The sequence below is a fragment of the Solea senegalensis genome, linkage group LG11, assembly GCF_019176455.1.
Source record: "Solea senegalensis isolate Sse05_10M linkage group LG11, IFAPA_SoseM_1, whole genome shotgun sequence".
NCBI classification, from domain to species: domain Eukaryota; kingdom Metazoa; phylum Chordata; class Actinopteri; order Pleuronectiformes; family Soleidae; genus Solea; species Solea senegalensis.
The window spans coordinates 250237-268629 of record NC_058031.1 but is presented as its reverse complement, the minus strand read 5'-3'; the positions used below and the strand labels follow the sequence as shown (position 1 = coordinate 268629).

Below are 18393 nucleotides of genomic sequence, written 5' to 3'. Positions count from 1 at the left end.
CCCCCTTAGTGTAAGTATAGGCGATAAAACACTCCATGTTGAATTCCCTGCACTTATGACGGCAGCATGCGCATTTCACCATTGATCGCCGCTGGCGATCAATGGTGTCCCCTTTAAGTCAGTGGGAGCAGACCAGAGAACTGTCACGACCGGCTTTGTTGCATAATGAAACTGTGTATTTGTTAGTATTTCAACAACCTGTGGATGAAAATCAACTATCATCATCTTGCTTACTACAGCCTAAGTGCACATTAACAGTATTACTAGTTACAATGTTGTTAACTAGGATAATGGACCGTAACAAAAATGCAAATGCTGATAAGCAGTGAAGGAAAGGTGCCTGTTTATTCTACACTATCTGTGCATTGAAGTGTATTGAAGAGATAGAGAGAGACCAGCGGGCACTCGTTTTTTCCCTCATAGATCAGTCTACACCACATCCTCCATCTCTTAGGCTGATTGGATACATATATTGACTGATTTGACGGATATATATTAACTAACTACTGAAAATCAATTCACAAATGGGGATTAAATTAATGATTAATCACTTTCATTCCTACAGAGCCATAAACTGTGTCCTATATAGAGACGGAGAACATGATTGCTTCCAGAAGTCAAGTCAAAGCAGAGGTTATATACCCCACCTTCAATTTTAATCAATTCAAATCAATTGGACCAAAGTAAAAAGTCGATGTAATATTTTTTCCACACACGCTTCATTTGTGTTCTAATAACGCTGTCACAGTATTGATTTTTTTTTTAAAGCCATGAATACCGATGAATAACCACCATAAAATGTTCTGTCAGGTGGTGATTATAAAAGTCCCTGTAAAGTGAAGAAAGTATCTCCTCTGACTTTGTCAACCCTCAGAAAAACATGTCGCACAATGTTGCCGTTGCCTCCGTCTGTGTAAGACAGAAATCACTTCCTGTGTGCAGTGACATGTTGTTGTGTGATATAACATCCATACACTGCTATAGTGACAAGCACAGAGAGAGTCTGAATTGTCAGCATTGTGTGACAATGGTTTGTGTGTAAGAGACATTTGTTACAGTTCACGCATTGAAATAATTGGAAATGAAAAATGTCATCTTTTTGTTTGATTTTTCTTTTTTTTATTTTCATGTAGAAAATCAAGATTCATGTATGGTTCCTTGCCCGTCCATGGTCAAAAAAAAAAAAAAAAAGAAAAAGTCAACAAAAAAAGTTTGGTAACGTGCGGTAACAAGCTGTAACGTAACATGAGGTAACGTGCAGTAACATAACGCGCTTTAACATGCGGTAACGCAACGCGCTGTAACGTGCGGTAACGTAACATGAGGTAACGCACTGTAACGTGCCGTGCGGTAATGTTCTGTATTGCATGGTAACATGCGATAACGTGCGGTAGCGTAACCTGAGGTAACGTGCAGCTTCGACGTCTAAGGAAGTTTCCAAATACAGGTCTTTGCCCGGTAAAGGGTTAAAAGTCACACACAAACAGTCTTAAGAAAACCTCTTCTCACTGTTGGTGATGGCAGTTTATAACATGCTCACTCTCCTCCACCAAAGTCCATAGAGAAAAGGAATTTTTTTAGCTACAGGTTTACTGCTGCCTCGTTTGCTAAGTTGTGTCTCTCGGGTAAAATAACACATTTCAACTTGAGGCAGCAGTAAGTAAGTAAGTAAGTAAATGGAATTTGTGAGACAGTATAAATCTGCGGGGAAACACTGGAAATAATGTGTTTCACATCACTGGGACTCAGAGGGATCAGTGAGTGTTGGCAGACACACAGTCACTGGTAATTGTTGTCCTCCTTGATACATTCTGGACAACATAGACTGAGAGCAAACCTGACACAAGAGGAAACAGACCGAATCATCACTTGTGGAAATTCAGCACATATAAAGCCCACCGGCCGCCCGCCGCCGACGTTATGTGGAATTATAAAACTGTGCTCGTGCAAATGCTCACGGTGTGTCGTCCTGTATTACATAAAGCACGGGCCACACAATTACCTGAGTTTACATAATGAAAAGGTCATGTTCAATGCTGTCCCTGTGGGGCCTCTCACTCCTACTGTCGCTGGTGGTCTGTAATGGTGTCGTTGGCCTGTAATGGTGTCTCTGTGTGCAGAGAGACACACACATCATTGACTTTCTGCACACTCCAATGATTCTTGTCCATCGGGAGAGCAAAACAGATCAATACACGGAATTCAAGTGACTGACGTGATGCTCAGGAGTATCTGCACTGTGTGTGTGTTAAGACATATTGATATGATGAGACTTCCGAGCTTTACCTTTGCCTGAATTTATTGGCTGGTTTGAATTTTATTTGTAATACTCAACCAGCCACTTTATTAGGTACACAGGGCACAATAAAGACGCTGCAGTGTGGCTGTTTTTGGATTAGGGTTAGGGTTACGGCTTCAAGGTTCAACAAGCCGGATCTTTCTCCTCTGACTCCAGGCATCGCTGAATTGCTGCTCACTGGATTTGTTTCTGGAAACACTACTGAGTGTTGTATGTGAATGTCTCTGTAGATTAGCAGTTTCTTAAACACCACAGAACAATAGTTAATTAAATAAGGTGACTTACTACATTAAGTCCCAGTTTAAACCTAATCATGCCAAAAAACATTGAGTTGCTGTCCTGAGATTGGCGTATAATGTGTGTATTGGCGAGCACTTGAACAGGTGAACCAATAAAGTGTCTTGTGAGTGAATACATTACTTGAACAGAGACGGATTGAAAGCCTCATCATTTAGATTATTGTGTCAGTGCGACTAAACCCTGACTTTTTAAAAGACGTAAGCAAGTTCATTCAACTGAAATGGTACCAAATCAAATGTTGGTCATCAGAGTCAGACTAACATGTGTGGATAATTGGTCTTATTGAGTCCTTGGGTGTTCTGTGCATGCACCACAGTTCCCACCCTTCCGCTTCTTCTTCTTCTTCTTCTCTCTTTAGGGGTCACCACACAGAATCATCTGCCTCCATCTTGTCGTCTCCCTTGTGTCCTCTCCTGTTAAACCATCTGTCCTCATGTCCTCCTTCACAACATCCATGAACCTTGTCTGTGGTCTTTTCCTCCATCATCCTTTGTCCAGTATAATCACTGTCCCTCCTCTGCAAACTGCTCAACCTGAGCTGTGGCTCCAATATGCTCATTTCAATTTCGCCGGTTCAAATCCCCACCCGGCCAAAAAGGGCTGGGGTACCCCTGAGCAAGGTACCCAAACCCCAATTCTCCCCGGGCGCCACTCAGTGTGGCAGCCCACTGCTCCTAATTCTAGGATGGGTCAAAATGCAGAGGAATACTTTCCCTAAGGGGATTAATAAAAACTAACTTCTTTTTTTAAAAAAAACTTTTTAATCATGTCCATCCTGGTCTTAGAGGAGACTCAAACAACAGTGACAAAAACACGACCAAATCCAGGCCGGTTCATTTGATGGAATAACAAGGATACTAATGTCAGTTCAAAGAAATTAATGGTTGGAAGGAAGACTCTGAATGGCATTTGACATGCTAACAACTAGCCGCAAGCTAAACCAGAAACTGCCTAACACAACAAGCTGAAAGTGGCTGTTTTAACACTTCAGTCAATAAATCAAATCCCCACTAGTGCTTGAAGGACACTCGTCCAATTGAGCGGCGTAGTAACCGCGCATTAAAGGTAATTTCAATTAGATGCTGCTTCTGTTTTTACACATGTGCTGTCCACATACAGACTGAAGTATAATTTTTCATTTAATCTGCCAATGAGGTCCCTGCTGACCAAGTTTTGGGAAAAAAAAGATCCAGATAGATGAAAAATAAGATTGTGATTAAAAACCTCCTCCTCCATCTTTCCTCCCTTCCTCCAGTCTCATGTCCCACTCCTCATTATAAGCACATCCTTCATGTCTTCTGGCTGTAAAGATTCTCTTCTCATCCATTTCTGTTTACAGCAAACAGAAACACAGACTCCGCTCAGTCAGTTCAAACCACAGGCTTTATTCTTCAGGTGTGTAGAGCGTTCAATAATATTTTTCTTTATAATCCCTTAGCAATAAAAGACTTTCACATTTATAAAGTATAAAACTAAATATTTGCAGTGTTTTCTTTAGGTTGTTCGTGAGGAGAAAAATCTCCTGCGTTTCTAGAAAGCTGAAGATTTGCTCCTGACGTCTATGTTTCCAGTGCATGAAGTGTTTCTCCTTGCTGCCTTGAGCTGTTGATGGCATTGGAAGCTACAACACTATTTCTTGGGCAGTGGACCAGTGAGGCCTAAAATGAGCAGTGACATCTAAAAAGAAGATTACCGTCAGTGGAATACGTGCTCAACAGCTATTAGTATGCACTCGACATTATTCTCCCTCACTTTTTGGTCGACTAAATCTTCAAGCCTGTCAAGATCTCAGTGCAAAGTTTATTGTGTATCTGCCCAGTGGAATAAAACAAGATGTGATTAATTCTGTTGTTTTATGTACTGTAGCACGCCATTTACAAATGAGAAACAGCCGCAGCACATCTTAGTCAACTAGTGCTGAATTTACTATGGGCCGGGTTAAGCTGGGAATGTCTCAAACTTAATCTTCATTTTTGGAATCAGTCTGTCATGTTTGTGTGCCAAACAGAGGCATGTGCTGCCAGGGAACTTCACACAACAACAGAAAATAAGGTTCAAGGGGAAATGATGTAACGATTCAATGGTAAAATAAAATGGAGAAATGTCATAAAAGACATTACCTGTCATTATGTTTATGTACAGGCACAGTTAGAAGAAATGTGTTTGTTTGTGACACACTTCACTTTTATTTACAGACATTCATTTTCTCATTTCATAATACCTCAAAGTTCTAAAGCCAAATCATTTCAACTTGAGAAGTGAGGTCACACGATGGCAATACGGATTAAAACATGAACTTTTGTGAGTGTTGTGAGTCTCATGAAAGTCTTTTATGAGCATATGAAGCGACACAGTGAGGAAATATCACAGTAACAGCTTCATTAAACTCATTCATGACATAAAGACACAGAACATGGATCAGCTCTGAGTGCATTTAGGACAATCAATACTACTGTGTTTGTATGTTTTGGATGTAAAATCCTGGATGAATGGAAACTTGTTGAATCTCATGAAAAACAAGATTGAGATCAAACTCTCTGACCGTCCCTCTGGCCTTCTCTGCATCTTTTCCCTTAATATCTGGTCAAAAATGTTAGTATGACCTTTGATAGGGCTTTTAAGTTTGACATTCAACTTTTCACCAACTTAGCCATCTTGCAAATATCATAGGCCTCCTCCCCCACGAAAGATCTGAGGTCATTTCGGAGGAGAACTTTGAGCTGCGAACTTTTTTAAGAAACCAGGGAAGAAGAATGAGGATGAGAATGAAGATCTGCGCTGAAGAACGGGATTACAAGATTACTGACTTCAAAATGTGATTGGAAACATGAACTGTGGAGGGCAGTATTGCACCTCTTTGTGTGCATCTTGTCGTAATCCATGTTTTCACCTCGAGGCTGGATTACTGCAACCCCTTGCTTATTTTGGCATTGATGAATCATCTGCAGCTCGTCTTTTTACCGACAAATGTAAACGCAATCATATCATCCCAATATTGGCTTTGCTCCACTAGCTACTGGCTTTGGAAGGATCTGGTCTACCCAGACTCTCATCTTTAATAAATCTTCTTTGAAAACCTTCTTTTTCTCCTTGGTTTTTAGTTCAGCTTGAGCTGGACTTGTTTGCTGCATTGTGCGATCATGCACTGTATTGATTTATGTTTGTTCCTTTATTGATTTGGCTGTGTACGGCACTTGTGGTCAACCTTGAATGGTGCTCGCTGATGCCCTAAAAATACAATTGGAGTGTAGTACTAATTAGTATCAGTTTATCTTTACACCCCTAGTATTCATGTATAGCTCTTTTGGGCTTTTACATTATCATTTTAACACACATCATTCACACACAGATACTTCAGGAGCATTTGTTAAGAGTCTCTGTTTGGACTGAAGCCTTATTTACTGAGCCTGTGTTGTTTTTCCTCACAGGATCTTGTACGACTTCTACCACTATTTCTACATGGTGACCAACGTCCTGTTCTACGTCAGCTCGGCCATCAACCCCATCCTCTACAACCTGGTGTCGGCCACCTACCGTCAGATCTTCTTTGCCACGCTGCGCTACTTCTGCATGCCCTGCCAAAACACGCCCAGAAGGCGCCCCCACCCGCTGACCCGCCACTCCATCAGCATCTCCAGCAACCACACCCTCTCCACCAACATCATCAAAGAGACGGCGTACTGATCGCGCCACACTGACACACAATTTACCACAAAAAAAAACCATCTGCTTCTGCTGCTGCTTTGAAGCAGATGGAAATCTGGGCGTCAGAGTCTGTACAACGGTTAATCCATTGCAGTGGTGGCCATTATTGATGTGATATCGAGGTATCACACTAACGCTGCTGTGATTCCATTTCTGATTGTGTCATCACTTATCGTCTTCTGTGTCTTTACGGAGCATAAAATAGTGTAAAAAAATATGTAGAAAAGGAATTGTGAAAAATGGGAGGAAGGGATGGTGGACATGAGCAGAATTTACACTTTAAATTAAACAAATGAAGTTGATATATAAATGTTTTCTAAAATGTGATTCTATATGTGCATTTTTTTACTGATCATTCACACCTGCTTGATCGGGAGACACCGCGACTCGGCGCAACTGAGCATGCCAGGGTTCTCTAAAGAGACACGGGTCCGTGAAAGTGCTTGAATTTTGTGCAAGAAAGAAGTTAAGTTAATATTTAGGTAAATGTTTGTTTACGATGCCTCCCACCTAGGCCTACGCAGAGCAAACGGTTACCAGCGGTGTTGTGGACAATGTCCACTGTCTCTCTCCACCTTTGACATGAGATTCCGTGCAGAACAATGAGCGAGTAACGTTAAGTGGGGAATGAAAATTCCAAGATCTCTCTCTCACCAAAGAAAATTTGAGACTGTCCTCCAATAAAACATGCATATAGGTCGTATGCAGGAATTACGACCTATGTTTACATTTTCAAAACATGCGCCCCTAGCGGTTATATATACAGGGGTTTGAAAAAAACGACCCACAGTCACGACCTATATGTACGTTTCAGTTGGAGGACTGGTAGGAAAATTTACACAACTATGACCAAGATCCCATGGACAATCACTCGTCCAGATGCAGAGCGTGCAGCGAATCAATAAAAGTGGACGCCGTGGGCAAAGACAAGCTCTTACAAGTTGCCCTCCGATCTTAGGCTGTGTCAGCATATTTGGTCCTTAGATTTGAGGGAATTGGCCCTGGAAAGTCCTTGAATTTGATGTCAACCAAGGTGTAGGAACCCTGGCATGCACGTCAGACCAAAACAAAAGCATTTATTCAAAAGCTGGACATTAGAATGTTAAGTTGAAATACAAATGCTGCCCTGTGATAAACGCAGGTATGAGGTAAAAGGTCCCCGCTTTTTAATTTGAGTAAAACGTGGACAGTCCTAATGCCAGGAAGCCGTCGCAGCTATGATAGCATGAAAACAAACACCAAGTTTTAATTGCAGCACAAGGTGTGGGATTTCCTGCAGTCGAATAGGAATACTGAGAATACTCAGTATTTACATCGGTCATGTGTTTTTTTTCCAGGTATCTTGTAAAGTAGAATGTTATCACATCTCTGACCTGATGTGAGGGAAGAATCGCCTTCATCATTTTTTTTGGTTTTAATTAAAATGTGACAGTTCAGATTACAGCCAGATTAATGCGAGTCTGAAGACAATGAGGCAAAATATAGAGAATCTCTGAAATATGAAAGCTGTAATCAAATCATGATTCAGTTATAAACTGTGACTGACTGGGTTTTTCCATTGTCTTGTTGTATCTGTTTGAGAACATTTAAAATGCCATGCATTTCTGTCAATCATTTCCATCATTTATGGTTGCTATGGCAACCTAATGCTGACCACTTTTGAGCAGTTGTGTGCCGTGATGGGACGCACACTTCCCGCTCCTCGACTTCCTGTTTGTCCACGTCAACAGTGAATCCACCTCTGCCAGGCGCATTCATCTGTTTCAAAGCCACACTTTGTGATTATCATGTGTTTATTTATCCAGGTCATATTTTGTACGTATTCAAAATTTAGCAAAAATACATAGTTGAGTGTAAACACATGGCTGACGTTGGCTGCGATTGAAAGTATTAAGTGTTTGTCCCTGGCTGTGGCTGTGGTGACCGTGTTACACAAACACATGGAAAAATAATAAAAACAAACAACGATTTTTTAGATTGACAAGCAAAATCTAAGTTGTATGTGTTTAAACAAGTGTCTGTGCAGGTTTGTGATTCTCTCTAAACGAAATACTGTTATATTCACAGACTGTAAATAAAAACCAACGTCATTTTCATGTGAGGACAATAGAGTGTTATGACGTCCATTTTGTAAATGATGGTCCTATTGAGAGTAAAACAGACTCTGGTTGCAGTGGATGTATCTGTGGACGAGCTCTCTCCCACTTCTCCAAACTGTCCCTTCCATAATTTCTATAATGTACTTTTCTTTCATGAATGATGTTGCATGTTGACACACAGTAAGTGATTGGGGTAAAATTGACGATCACTAACATTTCGTGTCCTGTCTTAGTTGTGGAAAAATGCAACTGGAAATCAAATCAAATTAATGTCATTTTCCTAATATTTGCACATAATTTACTGCATTTGTACATCATTTCATATTTTTAGTATTCTCGTATAACATATACATTCACTTTAAGGTTCAGTACGTTAACATTTGTAAAGGTTTATCGATAGAAATTGAATATACCACCCTTAAGTTTGTTTGTTAGAGTATATAATCACTGTAAAAGAGCCTTATAAAAAGTCTTTTACACATTCTGCACTGTCATGTTTCCACAGACGCTAAAAACAAACCACCACATATTGTTTTATGCCTTTTGCATTTTTGTCAAACTTTTCAAACTTCCCACATGTGTAGCAGTCTGCAGTCACACCACTAGAAGTCACTATTTCTTAAACACTGGACTTGATTTGTGAGTCAAATTTACTTTGAAAGTTCATTCTTGAGTCAAACAGATCGGAGCGGATTCCCTCGAGATTTTCATCAGATATCAAACTTAAAAAAAACATTTGACAGATGAACAAATGTCAGAATTACTGCATGTTGAGCATTATGTCTTCATAGTTTCTGTGTGAGAAAGTTAACACACATCACAGTTAATTGTCTCTGAGATACAAGCGTGTTTGCCTGCAGCATCATTGCTGCTCCTGTGGGCCAGAGAGAGAGACGCTCTTCAGCCACTGAGCCGCTGCCAGCTGCTGATGTTTTCCCAACAGCAGATGCTTGAGAAAATCAGTGGCAAAACATGGAAATTTCTATTTCTATTAACGTGGGAACATGATGGCTGTGAAGCAATCTGGACTTTTCTTCAGGCACAGGGAGGATCGGAGCCGAGGATTAAGCAAATGCATTCCTCACATCCATGACTCAGCATCAGCGTTTTTGTGAAGGCCATTTTAAAATGACAGCACAGACTGCTGTGACTGGCATGTGAACACATTTTGACCTCAAAACTTGGAGAGAAAGGCTTTGACTCAAGGAAGAAGCCATTAAAATGTGGTTTAGACTTGAAAGGGAGTGTGGATCCAGGTTTATTTTACTTACCACTGTCTTCATGCTCACCAGACAGGGTGTTTATCGACACTTCAGTATAGCAAATATTATACAGTATTAGTATATGTATATATATATGTATATACATACACATACACACACACACATATATAGAGAGAGAGAAAGAGAGAGAGCTTGGATAAAGTTTTAACAGTGGCAAAAGTTCACCTCCCCAGTGGTTAACTAGACAGCTATACTGAATGGAATATGTTTGAAATGACTGTATATCCCTTTAAAATATATAAAACAATAAATCAATCACATACCGGCCTTGAGAAGTGTATACATTTGAAGATAACAGTAGATCAGGTTAATTCTGAGGACAGATTCATGTATTATGTGATTTTCATTTTTTTTACTAAACAAACAAAAATATTGACAAAACAAACCACCAGTTTTCAATATCACAATATCTGATAAAAACAGCGTCTTTATCAGTTTGTTTTGGAAAACTTGTCCATGTGTTGAACACTGAGGAGAGTGTTCCATAATTACAGACTTAGCTTCTCTACATGAGGCTGTAGAATCAATAATTACAGTCAATAATTAAAACATGAGTGTAAGATGGCAGACAATGTTGTCAGCCAGCCTTCATATGTGCAGTGCACTGAAAATAATGTTAATGATAATGGTAATGCATTTTATTTGTTGGCACTTTTCTGACACTCAAGGTCACCTTACATACAAATGCAAACATAAAAATAGAATAAAATAAAATAATAAACAACAATAAAATAGAAAATACCTTAACTGTTTTCTATTGATTGGCTGATTCAGTGACGCTTTAAAGACTTGAACTGCAATTTTGAAAATGATTGGTATTTTTATGGAACAGTTGCCTCAGCAATGCACCCCTTTGTTAGACTGTAATAGTTGCTCGACACCTTTGTGCAAACATCACTAAAAAAACACTTTACAGCAACACCTGTAATTCTGCTCTGACATGTCATTTTTCTAAGTAATGTACATATTATTGATGACAGTTTCTTATTGTACTGTGTATTGGTTCCTTTGCAGTGTATGTATGTTTGTGTTATTTTATATGTGTCTATATATATATATATATAGATATATATAGATACATATAGTGGGGGTGGAGTGGCTCAGTGGTTAAGACCACCTGTGGTTAAGACCCTGTGTGCAAAGAATTCATGGTCGCAAGTTCAACTCCACCCATGGCAGATTGTACTCAATTCCTAGTCGCTTAGTCGCTAAATGACATAATGTAATAACGTAATATATATGTATATATACATATACTGTATACTGTATATATACATATACTGTATGCAGTAGTGATTTCAGTCAGGGCCTTCAGTAACAAAAAACAAAAAACACGCAATTTCACAAGCCACCATATGATACAAAAACAAGCTTCCACATAAGCATAGGCGTCAACTACGTGGCGGCACTATTTATGATCAACAGTTTTGTCCTCACCACTTCTAAAAAATGTTATAAATTCATCATTAACACTCAAACTGCCGGAAATCATGTACCTCTTGGGTGTAGGTCTTCCTCTTGAAATAATTTCCTTCTTTTCTCCAAACGATCGCCGTGAAAAGTAGATGAGAAACATGATGGATCAGTGGTGTTAATGCAGTGATCATAGTTTACTTCAAAACCCGCCAAAGGTTCAAACGTCGTTGATGACATCACTGGGGGCTCGCGCCAGACACATCGCTGGGCCTGGGGCGTTCTGTCACTATGATATCACATTTTGATTGGCTGACGACACACGTCAGTCAAAGTTAGAACCAAATAGGAAATGGCAGCTTCAACGAAAGGCCAGCAATACTACTAGAGCAGGTCCATGGAGCTATGATGCATTTAATGACATCCAGGAAAATCCAGCTCAGCTTCACAAAAATAACCATATTCTTTCTGGAAATATAATCATAACATTATGAAAAAGTCATCAATTCAGACATGTTCAGACACACATTCATTTGATTATTAAAAATAACAATAATAATAATAATAATAATTATTATTATTATTATAATTATAATTATAATTATAAAAAAAATACTTTTTGGATATTGTCAGGGCCAGCAGAGAAGGCCCTGCTGGCCCTGACAGACCACCACTGCATATATGTACACACACACATCAAAAATCAAGAGTTCAAAAAGTAGTATCAAATGTTGGGTTTACAGGACAGCTATACTGAATGGAATATAAGTAGAAAAAAAAGACTGTATATCCCTTTAAAGTTGCAAACAACACAAAGTGCATGCACAGTAATATGTTTCTGTTCTCTGGACTTTGCAGTGCAGACCTGCACATGGATGTATAATGACATAAATGTGTCTTGACACTGTGTTTATTGTATTTAAATCAAATGAATGTGTTTTACTTATGTTCACTTATGTTTCACCGTCTTGCACACGTGCCTCTAATACAGTGTTATTTTGTTTCATGATACAATGTTGTTGTATAATAAAGAAAAATGCTGTACTGACTTTGCTGTTTATAGTCATCAGTCTATTTTTCTGCTGCACAGTCAGTGCCGGCCCAAGCCTTTATGGGGCCCTAAGCTGGATTTGATTTGTAGTGGGCCCCCCGCTCCCACTACCTCAGAGTAGCCGGTTCTTGATTACTGATACAAATGTAACAGTATAAATAATATTGATTATGGTTTTTATAATTTTTTGCATTCATCCTCAGTCTGACCAGAGTCAGACACAAACTGGATCTGGGTGATCTGTGCCACCATCCCCACCCCAGATTAAATGAATAAAACAGGTCAGTACTCAGAGGAGTAAGATAAGTGTGACAAAATCGTGGGGAAATTCTGTCCAGTATATCCAGCTTTAAGAATCGGATATTTTTAGGAAGACAAGCTGCACACTAAACCAAAAACCACCTCAAGCTGACAAGCTTCAGACAATAAATCAATTCCCCACTTGTGCTTGTGTAGTGGGACAATGACAGTAGTCTCACAGACCGGCGTAGTGCAGCTACAACTTTAGCTCAACTTGTTTATGCATGGACATGAGTATACGTGTCATTTCACACACACACACGCACACACACACACACACACACTTAGCAGACACCACTTAGCACAACAGTGTTTGACCTTTCCTAAAGTGCAGACATGACAGCAGCTGAAGGATTAGAGAGAATATCCCTCAGAAAGTACATGCATTTGAGTACAGGAAACAAGCCACATGTCTCACTGAAGACAATAACTGGGGAATAAAAAAAGGAAATGTCCAAGTTCCTTTTCAAGAAGGTAGAAAGCATGAAATGTATGGAAAATGTCGACTACTGTATGTCAGAAGTGTAAAACATGACATGTCACACTTTATCACAGACCTGACCAACAGAATCACAGCCTGTTCTGAGGTATGATCAATCAGAAGACGTGTGGTTGTATAAGCCAGGTTCCCACACCATCAAAGAGTTTTCAAGGACTTTCCAGGGCCAGTTCCCGCAAATTCAAGAACCAAATGGGCTGACACAGCTTAAGATGGAAGGAGTACATCAAGCAATGCAGGACATGAAACAGTAGGTGGCGTCGCAACAGACAAAGGAGACATTTATTTAAATATCAACTTTATTTTTTCTTGCACAAAATTCAAGCACTTTCAATGACCCCATGTCTATTTAGGGAAAAAACCTTCAAGGATTTCAAGGACCCACAAGAAACTGAGCAGTGCTCGAAGAACCACCATAAGAACGGCATGTTCTTTTGTTCCCTAGAGCTAAAAATGCCAATTTTCTCTATGGATTTTGGTGTGGGAGAGTAAGAGGTTTACAAACATCTGTCCCACTGGAAGAAATGCTGTCTAGCATTGAGTTGTTCGAGGACCTTCCTGAAACGTTTTAACTGCTTGAACAGAAATGAAAATGAAATGAAAAACCTTCAGACAGTCTTCAGTCTTATTTCCTTTATAACACACAACATCCACTTGATACTCAATGGACTGAGCTGAAATATTTATACTGCAGCACCATCTCAACAGGTTGACCTTAGCACATCACAGGAGAGATCATCAGTCCTACCTATGGACCTGCTCCTGTTGATAGTGTTCTGCTTTTACCACCTCACACACAAGTGATTGACAGCCAGATGGTGGTTTCCTAGCAACAGAAAAACATATGCCACTGTGGGAAAAAGAAAAAAAAACTCAAGGACTAAGCCTCAGGTGAGGAAAGTGGAATGGTGTGAATAGGTTTAGAGTCTAGCCTAGCGTCACCTGTGGCAGTGCACAACTCAACCTCTGCCATTAAAATCTGACAGTGTTTAACAAACAAGGAAGGATATGGACGTGAAAACACACAAATAAAAGAAAGAAAGAAAGAAAGAAAGAAAGAAAGAAAGAAAGAAAGAAAGAAAGAAAGTGGGGGGGAGGTGAGGGTGTATAAATGTCAACCTGCTGTGATAAAGCAACTCATATGCTCCCACTTGAATTCCATTGTTGGTCATTAAAGAAAGTGTTCTTCCACTTGGAGGTGATGTATGGCCTCTGTTTGTTGTGGTCTACCATGTGCTTAAATTTCCATTTGGCGGAATGGATTGGAACAGAGTGTGGACGCGGGCGAGACCAGAGAGAAGACAGAAAATTATACATCCACCTCTTCATCAACCTGACTGGAGAGCTGGATCATGGTTAAACAGAACTGGTGCAATTCTCTGTATGGACATTTAAGCTTATAGTTTAAGTTATAGGCGTAAAATAAAAGACTTTGAAATAAAGCTCAAAATACACATTAAACAAAAGTTTTAATGTGTAAAACACACACACACACAGGTTTAAAGAGCTCTTCTTCTCAGGACACTGCATTAACTTCTATTCATCTGAACAGCCTTAACAAAGTGTTATCCCTTACCTTAACCATCAAAGGTAGGTATGCCTAAGCCTGAACTTAACCTAACCTTAATTCAAAATGTAGCCCTTAACTTAACTCACTCTCAGAAATTAAGTTCTGCTTCACAAAGATCAGGTTTTGTTCTCCAAGTGGACTACAGATCCTGACAAGAAAAGACCAGAAAAGGCCCTAAAGAGGTAACAAATACAAATACGCACACACATACTTGATAGTTTTCTATCCACTGAAGCAAGACTGTAATAAAAACCATTTCAGAATGAAAAATGCCTTTGTGTTCTCCCTGTTTTTGTGTTTTTTGTTTTTGTTTTTATTTGCCTCTATGCCACTAAAACTAGCTTCTGATACATTTAAATGTAACTGTAGAGTCTTCATTGTACGTGTTTTTTCTGTATTTTCACTGTGTATTTGCAATCACATGCAAAATGTCACATACCCTGCCCCAAGCACTGGGTCGGGACACAGAAATGGGTTGCAGAAGACTCATTTTGGGTGCCAAAAGAAATTTGCTAAATTTCCCCAATCCTTTTTTGTTAAGGTACGAAATATACATCTAACTGATGAATTCACTGATTCAAAAGAATATTGTTACAACTACTTATCAACGTAAAGGTGGATACCCATATAGGAAATTTGGAAAATACTGCTCTATAAGGTTTAGAAACCTCATAGCTGACTTGAATTTCATTGGTTGATTATCTCACACTGGAGGAGGAGGAATGTCCATTGCTTCCCACTTAAGCAACACTTCTCATGTGTGACCTTCAACGTGAAGAATTCCACTGGCTCTCTGGAAACATCAGTATTCTGCAGTTAATGAGAAAGTTTCATGTATAAGAACAGGATCAAAGCTTCGTCCGGCTGAGAGGAACCTGCTTGTTAGTTAGAAAGAACCATAATCCCTACATTCTTAGGCTGTCACTCACTTGGCTGGCCGTATACACCGCTGCTCTGGGGAGAACCTTCACACACTCCTGCAGGTGTACTGACGCTGCTGTACTGTAACGACCGATGTTAGGCCCGCTGGTCTCAGTGATTCAGTGAATGACATAACAGTTTACAAAACAGCCTCACGGGCAGCGCAGAGTGATGCACTGCATTCTGTCACCGGGCCAAAGCAGCGGTGTGACATCCATGAGGATGCATTGCAGACTGTGTGGCTGCTGTGACCTTTGCTGCTCGGTAACAACAGAGAATTCACATTAAACTGGTGCACATTTGATATGAGGAGGTCTGTGACACCACCGTATAAATGTATCTCCCACTCATAATGCTGCTCGCTCATTTCTGCCCAGGAGATTACACGACTTGTCTAAATGAACTTCTTGGGCCATGGCATCATGTAAGTTAAACACTCAGATGACTGTAATAGACTCTCAGTGGCAGTTTATATCACACCCTGGAGCAGCTCAACAACTGTTGTTAGAGCACAGTCAAGTTACAGTGAGCACTGGCCACTGCTCACAGAGGTTAAATCTCCTTGGTTTCACCCTACAGACCTTCTATACTGACGAGGCCTCTCGGATGAGAGGTGAACGTCTTCATGGATAAGTCAAGCCAATGTGTTTTGGATGACATATAATGATGACGACAGAATGAAATACGTAGCTATATGCACAGAGCCTCACTTACAACTTCCCTAAGGTAACATTAGCAATTAAATCTTCCAATATATCCAAAATGTGTTACATTTCATGTTAATAGTTGTTTAAGTAGTTAGTCCTGAGGGATTCAACGTGGCCTAAAATGAAAAAAGGTTAACATTTTAGCGTGGTGAGGGGACGACAGCAGAGCGCTGCTGCATCCCTCTGATCACAGCCCTCCCTAAATGATATACCGTAATTTCCGGACTATAAGGCACACCTGAATATAAGTCGCACCAGCTAAATTTGGGGGAAATACAGATTGTTCCATAAGCCGCACCCGACTATAAGCCGCAGGTATTTTAATGTTTAATTACCGTATATAAGGGTTCCTGCTACCACAGAGGGGATTGTCGGAACAGAGATGACTGTTTGGAAACGCAAAGTGTCCCATTTATTAACATTTGAGAAACACAATAAATCAATCAAACTTTCAAATCTTTGACATGACGAACAGCATTCGTGCAGTGCACAAATAATACAACGGTGCGCTCCCAGCGCACATCCTGCAGTCATAGTACCGTATAGTGCAGTATAACAAAAAACAAAGCTTACAGCGCTTGACGAGGCAATAACGTTAAATGGCTAAATTTAATTTGTTTTTAAAAATGCTTGCCTGTAACATGGCAGTAAAGGTGCAGAAACACGGCTGCTTAACAAAATAACAAGCATCGTTTTCGAAACCAGTTGGGGATCGTGGATGTTTTCACACTTGTCCACGCTGTCAGGATCCACTGGCAGACCTGAGCAAAAGTCGCTCTTCGCATGCAACCAGTTTTGGTGAATGATTTCTCGCTGCTAGTCATCCATGCCTCCCACTGAACTCGTAGTGCCACTTTAAAAGCACGATTCACACTGATGTCAAGTGGCTTCTATCTCTCGTACTGCATTTGGGCTCACTTGGTTTGTTTCGCTCTTGTGCTTCCTTGATAGTGCGCCCCTGGTGACCGTTAGCTGTAAAAATCCATAGATAAGCCGTACCGTTGTATAAGCCGCAGGGTCCAAAGCAACAAAAAAAGTAGCAGCTTATAGTCCGGAAATTACGGTAATTTGTCACTAAATTATCTTCTGCAGGGACTGACCTTGGGCTAGCTATCATTAGCCATTGTTAACAATGCCAGTTGCTAGAAATGCTCTACCTGGTATTTTAAACACAAGCAGCTTAGCAATATGTCTGATTAACTATGAAACAAATACAACAGAATTGTTATTAAAGATAAAGTAGCTCTGTTTGTGTGGAGGCAACAAACATGGAATCCTATCCTAATCCTATGTTTTTTACTCTGTCTTCAAGAACACTTTGATCAATACAAAACGAGAGGGAGAGAGAGATGTGGTCAGGCATTTGAACCATGTTTTACTGCTCAGTCACTGGAGGAAGATAAAGCAACACAGGACGGTAATCCACATCCAGACTCTGAGGATTTGCACAACACATTTTGTTTTAGAGCCAGCATAGGAGTTTATAGATGATTTTCCCACAGGTTTCCTAACCCACGAGGAGACTCTCATTAGCTGCAGTTGGACAAAGGAGTGAAAACAGTCAGGTAGAAGGACCAGGTCAGGAATAAAAACAAACTTTTAACAATCATCAGTAATCTTCCTTTCACTATTGTTTGGGATTTTTTAGGTAGGGTTGTATGAGGGTACACCATCAGCGTCTTGTTACACAAAGGTTGCCTGCAAACTGCAGGAATCCGTGGGTGTGTGGAAGCAAGTTCTGTATCAACACGGCTGTGATTTAGAAATAAAAAAAATTTGCCTTGACAACTTAGAAAAGGCTGTAACACCAAGAAGCCATGAGCACCTAACAGGAAATTGACACGTGTGTCCACACTCACCAGAGCCCATTGATTAAAAGGTGATATTTTTTATCACACAAGAGGAAACAGCTTGTCAGTCGATGTCGAGGTTAAGTTTACTTATACAACACATTTACCCCTGTTGCCCCAAAGTGCATAACACCTAATAGAAAAAATAAAGGAACAACATTACTTGCGCAAAAATAAATAAATAAATACAGACAAGCTCAACTGGGAGTAAAAAAAACAAACCGGATAAATAAGGTCTTGAGGGAAGATTGAAAACCCTTAAGGATCTGTCTCCTTGAGTCTTAAGTCAAGCACATGCAAGGTCAAGGAACTGCTCCATCTGAGCACTGAGGTCAACAACTCAGACATGTAAGGCAGTGCATTTTTATCAAGAATATTTAAAAACAAGTAATACAA

The 18393-nt window shown here is 40.0% G+C and overlaps 1 protein-coding gene across 1 annotated transcript in view; it reads left to right on the top strand.

Annotated features, from left to right (window-relative positions):
- The window catches only part of ntsr1 (neurotensin receptor 1 (high affinity)), a 46993-nt gene extending 40102 nt beyond the window's left edge, over positions 1-6891 (top strand). The window contains exon 4 of the mRNA XM_044038928.1: positions 6028-6891. Within this exon, the coding sequence (XP_043894863.1) occupies positions 6028-6283 (256 nt within the window). The 3' untranslated portion in view covers positions 6284-6891. The remainder of the gene's footprint in view (positions 1-6027) is intronic.
- The last annotated feature ends 11502 nt before the right edge of the window (positions 6892-18393 follow it).